This window comes from Myzus persicae, unplaced genomic scaffold (genome assembly GCF_001856785.1).
Source record: "Myzus persicae strain clone G006 unplaced genomic scaffold, MPER_G0061.0, whole genome shotgun sequence".
Classification (NCBI taxonomy): domain Eukaryota; kingdom Metazoa; phylum Arthropoda; class Insecta; order Hemiptera; family Aphididae; genus Myzus; species Myzus persicae.
Genome location: NW_019102455.1, coordinates 252,226 through 271,252, shown reverse-complemented (window position 1 = coordinate 271,252; position 19,027 = coordinate 252,226). Strand labels below are relative to the sequence as shown.

The following is a 19,027-nucleotide window of genomic DNA, read 5'->3' as shown; positions in this document are numbered from 1 at the left end:
TGTGTTTTTTTTTTTTTTTGTCTCGACATTACACAAGAACGCATAATACTACGACTGTAATAATGCAACCGCGTGTGCAGTGTATTGTATGTTACTCTCGGCAAACAACCTCGGGCGCAATAATAATAATATCCAGAGGCGGACCCGGATTCCGACGTAGAACCGCGAACGTACGTCCGACAACCTTCCATCCGCCATGATAATAATAATGGTAATAATAACGTATAATATAATACCGGCACCGACTACGTCATCGTCTGGACCGAGTCTCGTCGAGAGTCGCATGCCTGCGACCGTGTATGGTGGTTTCTAAGCTCACACACGCGCACACACACCATACGAGTGTCACAACTTACGAGCTGCAGTCGGCTGCCGAACAAAGGCGGTTCGTGTTCTTGTCGTTCGTGCCTCGTAAACCATTTCACTCGGGCACTAGTAGAATAGTAGGTACCACTGTAGTGGCTAGAAAATGTCTGCAGACGGGACGACGACATTACATATTATACATGCAGCAACACCGATTACCACGCATACCACGGTATACCGGTGTAGGTAAATTGTGGATAATAATTTATATAGTGTCATACGCACTGCAGCAAGAAGGTCCGAGATACCCTCGAGAATCGTGACGGACTTCTGCAGAACCCGAGAGGTCACATACAATATGGGAATCCAATCTGCTGCACACGACGATGCATACCTATGTGAGTGATCATTACAATTTTGAGGAGGCGCATCAAATCCAAAATGTGTAACAAAAACGGTGAATTTTTGATACTTACGACCATCCGTGGACACTGTGTATATCTACCTAGGTATAGCTAGTCTGAAAAATAATCTGTGTCCTGATACCTATTGTCTTGTCTAGATGACTATTGGCCATAGAGAACAATGTAGTATGGACAAATGTATCTTGTACACAGCACATTTTCAAATACGAATTTCAGTTGGTCAAATATGATAACATCTATGCAATTAATTTTTTTGAATTTATTTGTTTTGGACATATTTTTTTATTGTAAGTCAGTTTAGTGTTTTCAGCTAGTGTTTAGCTCATTTTGGAATCTTTTTCGGAATTGAAAAATATCCCCTATATAATCCTATACAGAGGAGTAGGCACCAATATTGAGTTATAATCAGTAATCGCTAAATCACACGAAATTATGGTTCGGTTACGTACTTATGTGCATTACTTTTGTTTTTTCTATCTAAACTCAATAGTGCACGTAATGAATAAAATAAATTTTCTCTATTAATATCGAACACGTACATTTTGAAGAATTCCATTATTCTATCCCACTCCGGAATGATGCCTCAACAATACTTAATAAAGTCTCCAACGTGGGCTCGTTTCCATTTAATATAGGTATAATAGGTAATCAAATACAACCGAATTCATCCTCGAACACGGTCTTATTGATTACGAAAATCGTGTACTGTATACAGCGTGATCCCATAATCTTGCTCATTTTTACATTTTTTCTTTGTTAATAGATATTAAAAACTACTATAATTGTCGATTTATCATGGGCATTGCGTCCATAATCCGTATCTTTCAATCCTATTACTATGGACCTATTATCCCAAATTCTTAAGTAGGTACCTACATAAAGTTAGGCAATCAAAACCTACTCGTTCGAATTTTGATTTTGACCTACATCATAGTTTTCAAAAGTCATCTGCTTAACAATTTACGGGAATAGGGATAGTTCAAATTTGAAAAAAAGTCTGACACTTCTTAATTGTTATTCAATTCTATGTATTTTTAAAAGTATGGTTATTATAAGTATACTTGTAAATTCGAAAAACAGAATTCGAATGTATTCACTGTGGAAGAAAGAAACTAGGACGAGCACGGCCGCAGGTAAATCACTCTGTATAGTATATTATGTAAGTAGGTACTTTGTAAAATCACAGCTGGCTGCAAAAAAAAAAAAACATAAATTGTAGTAATGGACTTTGGAGGTAACACTGCAATAATTGTTGGCCGTGTTTCGATGGTTGGCGGGGCACTGCAGCACGAAATTGCGATTTCATAAAAGTACCGTTATCGCCTCAGCCGCCACGCTCATAACATCGTTATCACCCTCGCTGATAACGACGGCGACGACGACAACAAACATCGAAAACCGACGGCGGAGAAGGTTGCGTGGTGTTGACCGGTTCGGCGGTCCGAGCTATACTGCCGATACCATACGTGGTGGACCATTATTTTAATAATAATAATATTGTAAAATCGTTATTGTCCGATACGCAGTGGCAGCGTACGGTCCGCGTAAACAAATAGTACGACAATGACGCGCGACCCGTCCGGACAGCGTTTTCTGACGTGCGCCGCCGCCGCTGCCCTGCTGCTGATAGTGTCCTGGACGTCCATGACCACGACGGCCGGTAAGTTTGTGGAAATAACCATACCATAGGTTAGGTATACCATTATGTACCGCGTCATGATAAAATAACGAGGTGCGAAGGCAACGGACTGTGAAATATCGTTGGGTCTTGCGCACATCGTCGTATCCGGTTCGCCTCGAACAACACTACTTATGATATATTATTTTACCTATATTTATATATTAATCATGACACGACCAATGAAAAGCGGCGAACTGGACACGGGTGGTCGGTGGGGTAACGAGCATACGTGTATCATAAAATTTCTATCGAACCGTGTTACTTTATCATGACATTATGTCAGTCAGTTTCAAAAAATGGCACTTTAGGACGACGCATGTGGTTTTCGTCACAAAGAGCCGACGAACATACAGGTACCATCAGGTACGCGGCGTCGTCTTCCGGTGCTTCCAAAAGTTCTCGTTACAGTAACGTATGATGTGTACCATTGTCCATAACAATAGTGGCTAGTGCTGAGTACATACACTCGAGTACAATACATGCATAGTTTCATTCAAAAATATTAGGAAGATAATATTATCATATTAATAATATTATGCTAATATTTGAAGTAAAACATTTTGACAGTTATGTTGAAAACATTTTCGAAATATTAATTGTATTCTTGCCAAAAATAATGTGAAAACATTTTGGCAATATTATTAAATATTTTGATGATCGTTATAAAATATTTTATAATTTACTGTAAACGTGTACAAAATATTATTTTATGTGTGATTCATTTTTGAAAAATACCGTAGGCTAATTTATATTATTGTTATTGTTTGTAACTTTTCAATAATATCTATTAGTACAGTGCAGTACTGTATTACAATATTATCGTACATTAGCACCCAAATGTTTCCTTCATGACAGAATGGACCATGCTGTCCAGTGTCTGTGAATCACTATTTAGCAGGTTGAGCGCCATGTGGGTTTTTATAGTTTTTTCTAATGTTGCCATGAGGTCCAAATTTGGTTCTCGGTGAATTTTATTACATTGCCATCAGAACATTTGGACCTCACTTACATTAAAACTTTCATTAAATTTATTATTTTCAGCTTCTGCACTATATTTTGATATAAATAGCGAAAACCCAAAATTCTTATTAATTCTAAGGAACATTTAAATATAATCACATTTCAAAAATATTTTTCAATTTTATATACTATGGCAATAAAAAACAAAGTTTTAAAATAATGTTTGGCAGTCATCAAAGTCTAGTGACATTCGAAATTGGGTCTCATGGTCCTCAACCGGCTAGTTAATTTCATATACCTACAATATTGTACATTTATCCATATTACGAATAGGATAATATTTTTGTGTGACAGCATAGAGTTAAAATATTAATCTATTTTTTAGATTTTTATATCTAGTCACTACCAATAAGTGAAGACGACAACGTGCAGTCGAAATTATTCGCAAAAAAAGCATTTGGGTACGAACAGTATACGTCCTAATGTAGTACTTAAACGTGTTCAGTAAAATCATCGCGACAGCCGACAGATACACGTCACGGCATATAATTTTTCAGAAATCTGCCAAAAACGTTTTGTGATCATTTTTCAGACTACTGTTACCTACGTCGCTCCGTCACTAAGCCCCGGTGCACGCGATAATATTATTTTTCCGACGTTGTAATATTCCGAACACAGACTATAATATAGAGACGATAAATTAACGGGTATATATTATATAGGTCGCGATGGTGCTACGTTTTTCGTGATTGGATTTTAAGATGTCAGAGGTGAGTTATCATCACACGTCATGGTACCGTATAATAATACTATATTATATTATGCCATAGTCGGATCGATGATTATTCCCCTCGTTTCATTTTTGGTTTCCAAACATAAGTTTGGAACATCTTATATTTCCGTCCGTCCGCCCGTTAGTTACTAGTACACATTATGTATTAAATATGTATATAGGTAATTACGATAAGTGATATTATTATTTTCATTTTAAATAATTAAAAAAAAATATATTTATGTACCTATATAAATACATTTAACTAGAAGAGACTTATTAATATAAATATTTGAATACTACAGTTAAATAAATAAATAACTGTAAAGCTGTTCTATTCGGAGTAAATGTACACTTTCCATATCAAAAAATATTAAAATATGTGAGTATTTAGTGTACAGTGATACTATCCAAAATAGGTATCAGAATACTATAAAAGGTTACCAAATTATTTTTAAATTGTTTATGGACTTATTGCGCGTCGTATTATAATACGTTCAGAAGCCGGGTATTCAGCACGCTCGCAGAGTGAGCTTTCCTAACGTGTTTTCTTTTAGTAAAATATATTAGGCACGTCCCCGCATGTATAATATAATATTAAGTACCAATGATTTTATCATCATCCAGAGTTGTAGCACCGCATAACCAAAAGGATCACTTTTCTAGTATTATGTGGGTTCTATAGAGGGTAGATTACCTATACCCACGATGTATAGATATGATATTTTAGAAGATATCTTAAAATAATCTAAAATCGCGATATATTTTCTCTATCGTGACTATACCTGGTTTATCAGTGTAGCATATATAAAGATTACTACCTATGGTTCAACTTATCGATGCAATGAATATCTCAGTAATTGTATTTTATCAATTATCACTGTAAAATTAAATATTTATCACGTTCCCTTACAACATGATGACAATAATATATTATATTATACATAATATATTTATGGATACAATTATAACATCAAACATTTGTAGAACCAGTCTCAGCAGCAAAAGATAATTATGATCGTATTCTGGCTACACTGAATTATACTGAACAATTTTTACCGATTAAATGATCCTTCTGGTTATTCTTTGGCTGTAGTAGATTAGTTGAGCCAGTCGGTGATTTGTTGTGATTGATTTCGTTGGTGTTGCAGGCCGGCACGTGTCTAACCTGAACGGAAACTGCATGCGGTGCCTGTGTTACGCGTCAACCCTGTGCAACGCGACGGTCGGTTGTTCACGTGGTTACTGTGGTCCTTATTACTTGTACCGCAATTACTGGAAGGACGCCGGCCAGTTGGTGTTACAGGACGACGACCCGGACCGGGACCAGGCGTTCGTGGACTGTGCTTCAAACGTCGAATGCGCTCAAAAGGTCGTCGAGAACTACATGGTCAAATGGGGACGGGTAAGTGCCTACCATATAGATCTATAAATATAAATGGTCTGATAGTAGGGTGAGTGAGAGAGATAGAGAGTTGGGGGCTAATATTAGTGACATTGTTGGAAAAATATAGCATACAACTTAGTCCATCATACCCATTGATGACAAAAGAGAGAGAGAGAGAGAAATAAGTTAAATAACAAAAATAAAAACATTGTTAGAAAAAGATAGTTAGGTCCATTCATATAAGCACAAGTATTTATCAATTTATCATCTATAACAACGTTAACGGCTTGGAAACCTATAGCAAGGTGTGGTTGACGCGCAGTCCATGCATTTATATTGTGTCGACGACGTACCTTATATTATCTAATAGATCATAATATGCGATAATATAGTTGTAATGACATAGGTGGGTTAGATGGCCAATGGGGGTTGCAGACCACCCCGAAATGTCAAGTCAATGTTTTAAATACTTGCAGTGAGACATGATACTTACTATGTGTACCTATTAGTAAATTGTAGTTTGTACGAAGGCTGCTGCAAAAGTCTAAAACGTTATTTCTCACGTATAGGCGTCAGCATATATATATAGCATAACCAACTTACCTATGAGGGATTCCCTAGTTAAGCCTCATCTAAATATAACAAACAATCACACCCTCCCCCCCCCTCAAAGCGAAATCCAGCGGCTACCTCAATGCAGCTATGAAATAATATTATTTGGGTATTTAAGTGATGGCGGCGGCGGAGGGCCGGAAGGAAGCGCAAGCCGCCGCCGTCGTTATTACATCGTTGACCGTTGTATAATAATTATTAACCTCGAGACGACTTGCGGGGGAACGACATCACCGGTGTTCTTGTTGGGGGGGGGGGGGGGGTGCGAGTTTTAAGTTCCGCTGGCGACGTCCTTAGGAAACGCGTCGTCCGGTCGTTGGCAGAAACGCCGCCGTTAATCACGACGATAACGATTCTATTATTATTATTAGGTATTATAATATTATTGGCTACGGTAGGGGTAGTGATGATGGGTGTGCTAATAATAAAATATTCCAACTTTGCCGTACCCTCGTCGGTTTGGAAATGATCGAAAACGTTCAAACACGCTCAGCGTCGTATAAATACATAATAAACGTCACACGAAACTCACTCGTTGCCGTCCGTCACGCATATTATACAACACGAGTGTTACAACAACAATACAATTTATAATATTCATAATAATATATTATTATACAGCGTCGACGATTTAATTGTCTCCCGGGGACTCGATATTATAATAATATTATTATCACGACTTCAGATCGTTAAAACAAGTACCTATCTGGTTATTGGTATTCAAATGTAGTTAACAGTGCAATGTTTCGGTATCGAATGGTTAATGTTTTTTTAAAAAAAATAAAACATTTTGCTGAGTCTAGCGTTGTTTTGAACATGGATCACCCTTACCCACTCATCCACTATAGTAATCCCTGCGCATAAAATAATACGCAACAAGTTCATTACTAAAGTTCTGATTTTTATTCAATCGTATAGTTTCGAGCTCTGCAGACCTCAATTTCCGCATATATTTTGATAATTATTGCATATTTTGACAGAATTTAATATTTATTGCATATTGAAGTGAAGTTAAATTATATACGGTTTTAAGAATCTAATAAAGGTGTAAGTTTTAAATAGTATTTTCTCGAGTAGAAAATTATAAAAACAAATATGGCCGACTACTACAAACCTATCGGTGGTTGTTGGTAAATTATCTATTTAATAACAACTTTATCGTTGTAACCAGGAAGTGAACTTCCCTGTTCATAATCTTTTTAATTCTTTGAAAAAATATTTGTTTTTAATTGAGTATCTATGATAATATTAAGGTTTTAAATGTATTTAAAATGATTTTTATACCTAACAAATTAATAATATTACTATACATTTTAATATTAATATTTTTTTTCTTTTTTACTGTAGCTTAGTGTTCAAACTTGTCGTTGTATATTTCCACGGTTTTAAATGCACATTATATGCCATAGGTAAAATATCATAATTGTGATAGACTTTTTATTTTATAAAAATCCGTGCTCTAATCATGACTATTGGTCATATTATAACGCGGATCGCATTCTATAGGGTTCGTCGTGACGATTTCATTCTTAGAATGCGAGGGACTTACGAACAAAAATTTAGTGTTCGTTACACGAATATTTTCTTTGTTTATACTTTTATAGCCAACACACGGTCCGCGATAGAATAAATTTCAAACCTACCTCCGTATATTACAATATGCATAAAGTACTCGGATGAATTAAATCGGTTTTTTTTAAAAAATATTTTAGAGTTATTGCGAGGTATGTACATATTATACGAAGTGTAATACTACGGCGTTCTGTTACGATATAATATAATATTTATGCCGCCGACGGTATGATTTGGTGTACACGTTTAATCAACAAAAAAAAAATGAAATACAATTTCAAGTGCTTTTGCATTCGAATTGTATTTTGTGAATACTTTTCGAAAGTGTTTTTTTTTCACTGCACTGCATACAAGTTTAGGTACACAATACGCGATCGATGAGTGGGGATCTGTGTCCTTGATGTGCTGCAGGTTTCGCTGTACACCGCACGCCAACAAGAGAATATAACACAAACATTAGTCATTAAATCGCGATGCTAAAATCCGATATTATACATAATGATTGTTATTATTATTAATGAGTGTGCGTGTAGACACATTATACTATAATGGTATACTCGGCGATGGGTTTTAAACGAAACGCATAAATTATTCACGCTCGAGATAGGTGTACCTATATAGTCGATACGAATATTATTATATTACTGTTGGAACTCGGGAGTCATCTGCGGGTAGTCTGTTTTGTTTTTGTGTTCACAACACCATTATATACCCGAGCTAAATAAGCTGTACAGAGAGTTATCCAAATCGATTCATCCGATTTCAAATGCTAGTATGTGTCTGGTTTTTAGAGTAATACCACACGACGTGATACATTAAATAAAAGATTGAAATTTCAAATTCAATTCATGATACCCATAAAACGAATCCTTCGTGGCTTTCATTGGTCACTGCACGAACAACGTTCAAAGTCAGAACTCAAATTCATTCCATATATATATATGCATCATATCCGTCGATACGGTACGTACACTGCAGTATCTTAAACATAATATTAATATATCCCCAAAATAAGTATAGTGTGAGATCAGGAGCATCGGGTGATTAATTTTGATTAACTCCATATTATATATATATATATATATTGTAATATCAATGCGTGCTACACGTGCCTACACGTCAACCGACGAATTCCCGATTACTCGGGGAAAATTGTCTGTCGGGTAAACATTTTGAACTATCATAATAATATTATTAATACGTTGCACAATCGTAGAATAAAATTGTTTGATTGCGCAACGCATTGAATTTTATTTTTATTTTGGCTAAGGTATACGACGTTAAAAAGATATAATATAATATTATCGTGAGCTGTATGACTTCGTTGGTTAGGTATCGCACCATAGTATATCTATGAAATAATGATAATAATATACAGTAATGACCGATATCGACCTCATTAGTGTCGCATAAGTAGACTAATTATTACGATACGACGGTGGCGATCGAGGACGAGTTTGTTTTTATCCGGGTATCACGCATCACAATAATAATATAGTAGTATACAATAGACATAATATTAGTATTTTTTCGGACTATCAATATGATATTACTGCAGGTACTTGTGTTATTGTATTATTAATTATTTACGATAATAATATGCTCAAATAAAGTCTTTTCTCGCCATTATATTGTACAATATGAGTATAATATGACGTGTGCACGTGGCGAACGCAGGCCGCATTATGTGGGATTACAAAAACTCGTTATAAACCTACAAATAAAATGAACATTTTTCGCCCTTTAAAATTATACGTGTCGCGCTCGGATAAATTATTCAAGTCGAAACGGTTTTGTGTCCGCGCGAGTCCATTGTGCGGTGTGACGTTGGCGATGCCACGCGTATAATATAATATTATAATGCCGAGCATTGAACGTGTGAATAATTCAAAACGAGTTTTATTAATCTATTTTTTTTTATCAAAACATTGTCGAGCACAATTAATAACGGTAAAAAAAACAGCTCCGCAAGAGTAGTCGATAAACCCTCGACACATCTGCAGGAGTATAATAATATGGGCAGTTAACTATATAGCGAGTGGCGCATGGGTAGGTACCCCACACAGTTTTCGTCAGCTGTATTATATTATATCATACTCCGTTTGTCAAAACATTAAATACTCATACATAATGTATAATAATTAACCAGGAACAGGCATAGGTACTCGCTCGAAATCCCATTTTTATGCATCGAAATTCTCAGAAAAATATTCTGTTACGACATTAAAAAAAAAAACAACATAATATTGCGCTGTCGTTAAAAAGTAAACCTGTAAAAATAACAACGTTGTTAAAAAATAGCGAAAACAATTTTTTTTTGCAAATACTCCGTTTTGTAATGACTTCAAATTACTTATAAAAACACAATATTTCCAAAACGTTGATACTTTTCAAAACAATTTTATATACTGACCTACAAGAGAATCGTCTATTTGAAGTATATTATTGTTACAACACAAACCGAATACACTCATATTATTCGATTGGATACCTTCCGATGATTGTCATCTCCGCCTTTCACACTCGTGCAATGTAGTATTAAAAAGTAAAAACTACACATTTAGCATCCAACAGTGCGGCCGACAATGTAAGGCGGTAAATATTATAAAAACGGATTTTAAATTTTAATTATTCAGCTTGAAGTGCATACGAGATCGATCGGGGCCCGTTTTTAAATTTTCCAAACACATTTTTGAAAGCTTGAGTGTGAAATTCAAAAAAGTGGCAGCACGAAGTGGCGTTTGTGCACACTTCGTGCTGAATTCAAATTTATTTTGATTATACGCAGGTATTTTTTTTATCTCTTCACTACATTGATCTGATGGACTCATAATGAAAAGTTTTTATACCATGTTGCACACGTTCAAAACTGCAGACATAAAAAACATCAGTAATCAATCCTCTCAGTTTCGGATCTAGTGTTATCTTTTTTCTTTTTTTTTTTGGGGGGGGGGACCCTTTATAATTTTGAAAACAATATTAAATATTTAAATATTTTTTTCGCAAAGGAACGGGTGATTTTACCTGCTATGTCCCGTGCAGTGGTAACTTAAGCATTCACCCTATTAACCCATATGCGTTGGGCTAATGATGGAGAAGGTGCAGGAACCCTAACCCGGCCACCCTTAAATTCGCTACTGATCCCCCCGCCCCCGAACGCCGTATTAATTTTCTGTGCGCAAACATTATGATATCGTTTTAACATAATAATAGATCGTTGACGACACGTGTACACAGGTAATAAACAGATCTATGCCACTAAATCATGATGCCGAGTCGCATAATAAAATTAATTAATTTAATGGTTCACTAAAATTTAATGAATTAATCATGGGTCACCGAGTCATTGTTAAGAGACCATTAGCAGATTAGCTCACTATTGATTCATTAAATATTTAGTGATTGTTTCCGCCAAACGAAATTTACTATATAAATTATATCAATATTATACACATAACGACGAGCCAACCAATGCGCATGAGCGTTAGTTTTGGCTGACGTCACTACAACGAAGTCACATTTGAAATGCATATAACCATATAGGTATAGCGCAGAATAGATAAAATACGCAGGTAATAGGAATCTATTTTTATCGGATTCTCAGAAAACGTAATGATGACCATAACTTCTTCGCCGAGGTACCCTGTTATTATATTCCGTCATGGCAAATATTATTACAACATCAGCTGTATTATTAAATTCGTTTGATGACGATGGCGATGATATTATAATAAATTATATACACCGTGGCACGAGACGGCCAATAATGTGGAAATGTCGTCCGGACAGCCGGAGTCCGAAGTGCACCTACGTCACATCATTATCATACATTTATTCCTTTAGAGGGAAAACGTGACTTGGAACAAATTGGTTTCCGGTAACCAATTTTGGATCGACTACCACGAAATTGATCGTTTCACGGTCGATTCGGACGGTCAAATACTACGGGATAACGTCACAATATTATATCGGGCGATACGCGGGAGTTTGCGCTTGAAATAAACTTTTCATATTGCACCAATATTGCGCTCGGTTATTTTCAGAGTTGATCGACCTGCAGTGGCTATGGGCAATTGGTCAATTAAATTTAGAAAAATGTTTAAGACTTTAAAATTAATATTAATTGGAATAACACGCAGCTTTAGTGAGGTACTTCATAAAAATAAATTATAAAACTGCACAATAATAATATTAACACTAATTAGGAATTTTAAATGTAAAATACTGCAAATATAACTTACAATCTAACATACTATTATAAAAGCATCTATATAATATAGAGTACTTACCATCGTTGTATCACCCCATACAACTAAGTATTGTGTAGTGCAACGATTCGATTATGCCGATAAAATACATAGCTTGTGAAAATAAAAACTTGATTTCGCGTGTAGGCGTATTAAGTAAGGTACCTATTAGTATCTCTGAAATTCATTCTTGCGTATGTCACAGATTTTAATGACGTTTCGCAAAGGTTCCGATACTGCGTTGTAGAACAGTAGCTCCAAATCAGCTATGTATGCGTATTAATATTTCAAATTCAAAAATATTTTATTTTAAGACAAAAAATATTCAGCCAGTTGTTCACCTGGTTGTACATTACAATATACGTTTTTATTATTCAATTAATTTGATATACAAAGCTCATGCAAAATGTATGATATAATATTAAATGTCAGTGATGCGCAATTCCACATAGCATTAAAAAATTAATTTTTCATAAATCGTATTATAGTATATTAATTTACTATCCTAAAAACACACGTTTTGCGTTATGGGCGCAACTGGTATATAATCTAATGTAACTTACAACTATTCTGCGCCCGTTAGATATGTATTATCGCGGTTGTAAGACTATTTATATAGCACGGAAGTCGTAGGAGTTGTATATTTTTCTATATTGCGCTCACGATTTATATAGAATACCGTGCTAAAAAATTTTCAATATAATGACGATTATAAATATCGAAAAATTAAAATTGCATAATACGCATATTTCGCCAATTATTTAGAAAAAAAAATGAATATTTCTTCAATTTTGTACAAAATGTGTATTTTTTTATGCAGAATATCTATTAAATGTTTTCAATTGAAATGTCAACGTATTTATTATAATATGACTCACGTACACTACTCGGTGCTAAACAACTTCACGAATATTGAAAATATATTTTACAATGCTATTTATAGGTACGGATAATAATAATATGTTTGCAGTTCAATAATTAATTTCGCCAATACCAACAGTTTTTGATCCCATCAAATCATTCTTTTTAATTTTAAATTTATTTTTAATCAAACAATTTTCAATGTATAGTAATGCACCTGCATTAAAACCATACAATGATTTCAGCAAATAATAATGAATATATTGATTGTATACTTTTTTTTTTTAGAATATTCCGAAAAAAAACCTTTTTGCATAACATTCAACTTTTTTGATTGCATATTTTAGACTTTGTTTGTGCATAATATATTATATTGTAGCGCTTGCGAATGTCGAGGCCCAATAATATTGTTGCAACCGGACGATACGGTCTACAACGACTTGCGTCATTCACCGCTGTGCAGGTGTACTCAAACGGGGTATCGATCACTGCAATATATAAGCGCTTTCGGCTGCAGGGAAAAAAATAATACCCACATATTTTTTTTCGATTTATCCGAGAGCACATAATATCGTAAAATATACCTGTGTCCTATAATGTTGTACCTGTATAATGAGATCGCCATCGATTTCCTTGTTTTTTTTTTTTTTTTTCGTATAATATGGTCGCGCCGTAATCGTAGGCGGGTGGCTGGTTTCTTTTTTTTCATCAATTTTTTTTTCATTTTCTTACCACAGGACTGCAACAAAGACGGCGTGACGGATTGCGACGATTACGCGAGGATTCACTTCAACGGCCGCGAAGACTGTTCGGCCATCGATAACACCAATTTCTGGAGGCGATACGAAACGTGCCGGCCGGCCAACACCAGAGGTGAGTGAGTCGACCCGCGACGGGCCCAGTGAATTTTATATTTTATACTCACTCGGTTTTCTATCGAACGGTGCTGGCGGTTATTGCGGGCCGCCACTATTATACACGTGCTCGGATCGAGGGTCGACGGGACGGGGTCGCAGGTCGTCCCGACACGTCACATACATACTCGTTTTATTATAATCAGACCTATTTTCGGTCGTTTCGCCGACCAGAAATTTTACTGCGAATAAGTCTCGATGTACGCACGCACACACACACACACACACACACACACACACACACACACACACACCCAAACACACGCAGTATGTGTATCGGCGTATATCGGCACATCGAGTGTGCAGACGAAGAGCGGAGAGGGAGGGAGGGAGCGTTTAAGTCGATAGGACCGCGATACAACACGTACGCGCGTGGTATACGGCCGCTACACCCTTCGCCCAAAACCGTCTGCGATTTTAATATTATATTATATTACAATGAATTACTGTACACGAATATATTATGATGATAATATAGTTTAAAGTTTACTGGGTAAAAAAATAGCAGATCCTCTCAGACACGCGGTTTTGTACACGCGCACGCGTACACGTATATAATAGACCTGCAGAGCAATCGTATTATAGCTATAGTCGCCGTATAATATAAAACTGGCAGCGATGTATATAATACTATGCACATACGGGTACGCGATATTACGTATAATATAATATAATATATTGTTATTATAATAACATTTTAATAAATGTATGATATAAGAAGTAGGTATACCTACGCGGCTACGCGTTCTGAGGACCGCAATATATTTTAGACTCTGCGCGATGTTAAAAATGTATTCATAGCTTAATTGACCTATACGTCTACTCATATTTTACATTTTTATACCTTCCACCTATATATTATATCCATGACGTAGCAGCGTAAATATCATGAAGTGTGTGCGTACGAACGCATATATAATAATATACACTATCGAGTATAAATTATTATGAAAGTATACTGCATACGAGCGCATATATCGCACGTGCTCAGCACCAAAGGGAGGCGCTGTCTAGAAACATAAAATTATATTTTTCGGGACAGCGACAACTGAGACTTTAAACTGAAAAGTTATTATTATTATTATTATTACTATGGTATCTTCATTCGCAATGAATGCACTTTTAACGGTTGTCGGATCCAAACAACAATATCGTAAACGTTGTGATTAAGTCCTGTATTAGCGAAAGTCGACGTTAAACAAAAAAATATGGTTTAAACATTTAAAATATGTATTGGATTTGTGCAGCGTGTTAATAATTTTATGCATATCGTATGGGGCACCGATGACACGGTATTAATATAATATATGATAATATGTGTTACTATGCATTCCCATTATTAAAGGACATCGAAAAATCCGGGACTTTTAATTTCAATACAACCGTAGATTACCGTTAAAAATCACGGGTTTGTAAATCGTGTGTTCATTTTTAACTACATATACTCTTAGAGCTTCTCTTGGTATATAGTTATTTAAATAACACGACGTCTAAGTGTTCTTGAGCTCGAATCAAAGAGCGTGTCGATAGCTAATTCTGGCTAATCGGACTAATCGGGCTAATCCCCATACGACATATTATAATATTATGATGACATGTATAAAAACAGATTTTCCAATAAAATCGAGCCAGTCACTCTTGGTTCTATAAGCCCGCGCATGTATTATAAAGGCACGTCGCATTATACAATATTATTTGCAGTAAACGATATCCGCTTTGCGCGGTGACAAAACAAGAGCACAGGTAAAGCTTAAATCGTACGTCAATATACGTACCTGTAGTTTAACGACCATAGTTCTCTCCAACTCATCCTGCGGGATCCTGCGCATGGTGTGTAGGATATTATAAATTATAATATTATTACCATCGTGTTAGTGCACCGTTTAGTAGTCCGATTATTATAGCCGTCGAGAGAGCGCCGAACGAGCGGGAGAGCGTTGATATATTGTCGATCGATAATTGTTGATATAGTTAATAGTTGTTATAGCATATTGTATATAGGTAGGATGCAACAGAAACAACTGGCAGACGGTAACTGCGTAATAAACGGCTGACTTTATTTGTAACAAACTTTTCAATCAGATGTAATTGTATTATAATATGACTGTTGTTAGTTATACGTGTATGTAAAACGAGAGAAAAAACAAAATATCGATACGAACTAAAAGTTATTAGTTTTTTTTAGCTATTTCTGTTTCATTCGTACTTCGTAGTACAATAATAGTGTCGTAGGTATCGAATAAAATCGCTTTTTTCTCATCATCTACTCCGACAGTAGGTACGGTTTTCGAGAAACCAACATAACACAATACGTATATTATTATAACATAATGAAACACTTCACACCAAAATATAAAACACTAAGAGATTTATTTGAATGAAAATGTTATTATATAATGTACATAAAATAGGTTATAATATAATATTACAATAGGCTCTATTACAATAGTTTTACGTCTAATTTTTTATTTATTTATGTTTATAAAATTGGTCGTTTGACTAACAAAGAAAACAAACATTATCAGACTTAATTCGTGAATGAATAAATACATCCTTAAATCTAAAGTTTAGATACAAGATCTGCTATGTATTGTTATGCTACATACACATTACACATATACAAATATAAATCACAGAAATGGGGTTTAAAAAAGTGGAAGCCTTAAGTATACAAACACACTACAAAATATTACACATTAAATATAGTTTTATTTTTGTTAACACTATGACAGTAATAATAATAATAATAATAATAATAATAATGAACGTTTAAAATATGTAACCGTGTTTAAGGGTCCTATTATTCAATGGGTCAAATGAAATATTTTTAACATTCGTGTTATTTTATGTTGTACACTGCGCTTTTCGGCGTCATGAATATTTGAATAAATAATTTAATTCACACTCCATGTTTATTTATGTTCTGTTTGTTTCAGGAAAGTTTAACTGATGTACCTATCGAGAGACCAAACTACGCGAGCTCATTAATACTTACTACTTATTACGATGTTATTATTTATATTAAAATTAAAATGTACTGTATAATATTATATATTGTTGCTATGTGGAAAAGATATGTAACCGGATGTTGTTTGTCACATTATTTTGATTATGATAATAATATTATTATAATATTATGAGCTCGCCGTCGTCGGCCGTTGAGATTTCCTTACTGGGGAAAAAAATACGATAGAGGTTATTAAAAATCAAATGCTTTAATAATATTATGTAGGTATGTACATGATAAAATATTTATAGTATAATATAAGTCTCCGGTTACCACCGGTTACAAACACCCCGTCGATTTTAGTAAACACAGTGCGCTCTACGTGGTCGTAACTATATATAATAATAATAATACCTACCCGCAAAAAATAATAATAATATCAATCGTCTGATGTCCTGCGATCAAATTATGGTTTGTTGTTTTTAAAGCGTAAAAACCGCCAGAATTTGAATTTACCGAGTATCCTCTGCAGACCGTTTTTCGATTGATTGTCGTGTCTCGTCCGGTCCGCCATTGATTCCAGTTTGCTGCAAAAATAAAAAAAACACAATATGAGCATAGGCAAAAATAGCATTTGCGGTTTTTTGGTTTTTTTTATAGAAGGGGGGGGGGCAGAAACCGTACTTAAATAATATAATCGTATCGTATACTTATGCTATAGGTATTTCGGCATTGTAAATTGAGTTTTTAATACGAAAAATAAACGCCAATCGACTTAGCAAGACTTTTTTGCAATTTTTTTTCTACTAGAAAATGTTTTTTAAAGACGTTTGGACCTCCTTAGAAACTATAGTATTAATGTATAATATAATATAATCGCCAACCCCTGCAGTGCAGCACAAAAGCGCTACTCCACTATCACCGTGTCACGTATAACGCTGTGTTTCGTGGTTTTAGTAATCTAAATTTGGTATATTATTATGGTATGTTTGATATTAGTCACGGACAAGATTTTATAGTAGGGGCGAATACATTTTTTGGTACCCACCCACGTCTCACAGATTTGTATATCCCCCCCCCCACCATAATTTTATTACAAACCTCTAAAAAAGTTATTATTTTTATTTTTATTATTAACCAATTCTAAATAATTATAATAATAATAATAATAGTAAATAAGAATTCTAGAATAGTATACTGCAGTTGAATGACAAATGTCATAAAGGTAAATTAATATATTATTTACCCTTAGATATCACCCACTAACATAAGCACCCACCCACCCCTGGGTTGTACTAGGGGCGGTTGCCCCAAAAAATCTACTTCGCCACGCCACTGGACTCACGGTTATCGTTTTACACGAGGTATGTTGAGATGAACGCTGTAACCGCATGGAAGTTTATTAAATTAAATCGGTGGGTATGAAGATATTATATATTTTTGTTTGAGAATAATATCAACCTTTATTAAGTCAAAAGAATAAGAGAATAATGATTCGTTGTTTATGAATATCAAATTGGTATTCTCGTCAACTGCTGATGAATGATTATATTATTTTGCAGTTGGATACAGTTTAGGAGAGGTAATAATTGTTGAGGGGGTAATCGGAAGTATCCGATTTTTTCCCAACGTATAATCGGCTGGACTCTGTACAAGATGTCTAGAGTTTTTAATTTTCGTTTAACCGGTCCTATAATTTTAAGGGAGTAAAATATAGCGACCGATCTATAAAGTCACCTGCGTGGAAACAAATTTACGGCACTCGTCGGCGGAGTTGAAATGGTTCAACTTAACGGTAACCGCTTTAGTGGTATCGGTATCGATAACACGAACAACTGACCAGTCGCGGGGTGTGTCGTTTCACTCGGCTGCAAAAGTCGACGGGGAATAGCTCATTAACTCGCACTGCTGCAGCAGACATGGATCGTGATCGTGAGATCAATCCACGGAGTAATTATTATTAGACTCCTCCGTAGATCAAACGGCGGCGCGGCTGCGGGTTCACGTGCGTGGGTGGACCTGCGCCCGCCAGCCCGCACGCGATCTATAATTATATTTTGTGACCCACCCACGCACGTCATGTATTAAAATAGTGGACCAGTGTTCTCGGGGCCATTCGGTTGAAATATAACGGATTTTCGTAGAAATCGGATGAAATAAAATCAGCGACCGGCGACCGGATCTGGACATTTGCCCCCGGGGACTTGGGTGCGAAAAACAAAACAATTTAATAACGCTCGGCTCCGGGTCGCCGCAAAAACAAAAGCAACCACCCGATTTATGCATAGCAATTAATATTATACCCGCACCTATATATTATGTACACTGAGAGTTATTCCGCGG

General features: G+C 35.4%; 2 protein-coding genes across 3 annotated transcripts in view; one reads left to right on the top strand and one right to left on the bottom strand.

Annotated features, from left to right (window-relative positions):
- The first annotated feature begins 352 nt into the window (after positions 1 to 352).
- On the top strand, positions 353 to 16,813 carry LOC111032182 (lysozyme 1-like). 2 transcript variants are annotated; one of them, XM_022312423.1, is made up of 5 exons: positions 746 to 1,864; positions 1,951 to 2,391; positions 5,296 to 5,549; positions 13,561 to 13,696; positions 16,674 to 16,813. In XM_022312423.1, exons 2-5 carry the CDS (start codon positions 2,295 to 2,297, stop codon positions 16,685 to 16,687), a joined length of 501 nt encoding a protein of 166 aa, XP_022168115.1. In that variant the 5' UTR covers positions 746 to 1,864; positions 1,951 to 2,294; the 3' UTR covers positions 16,688 to 16,813. The 2 variants fall into 2 exon arrangements, with proteins under 2 accessions (XP_022168116.1, XP_022168115.1); XM_022312424.1 differs by lacking the exons at positions 746 to 1,864; positions 1,951 to 2,391 and adding an exon at positions 353 to 704.
- The window catches only part of LOC111032181, a 53,717-nt gene continuing 51,381 nt past the window's right edge, over positions 16,692 to 19,027 (bottom strand). Inside the window, exon 4 of the mRNA XM_022312421.1 lies at positions 16,692 to 17,271. Within this exon, the coding sequence (XP_022168113.1) occupies positions 17,151 to 17,271 (121 nt within the window). The 3' untranslated portion in view covers positions 16,692 to 17,150. The remainder of the gene's footprint in view (positions 17,272 to 19,027) is intronic.

Excerpts from the sequence above, each read along its gene's own strand:
- LOC111032182 (XM_022312423.1), top strand. The coding sequence starts at position 2,295 with ATGACGCGCGACCCGTCCGGACAGCGTTTTCTGACGTGCGCCGCCGCC. Across the intron at positions 2,392-5,295 it reads GTCCATGACCACGACGGCCG|GCCGGCACGTGTCTAACCTG; the intron begins GTAAGTTTGTGG and ends TTGGTGTTGCAG. Across the intron at positions 5,550-13,560 it reads ACATGGTCAAATGGGGACGG|GACTGCAACAAAGACGGCGT; the intron begins GTAAGTGCCTAC and ends TTCTTACCACAG.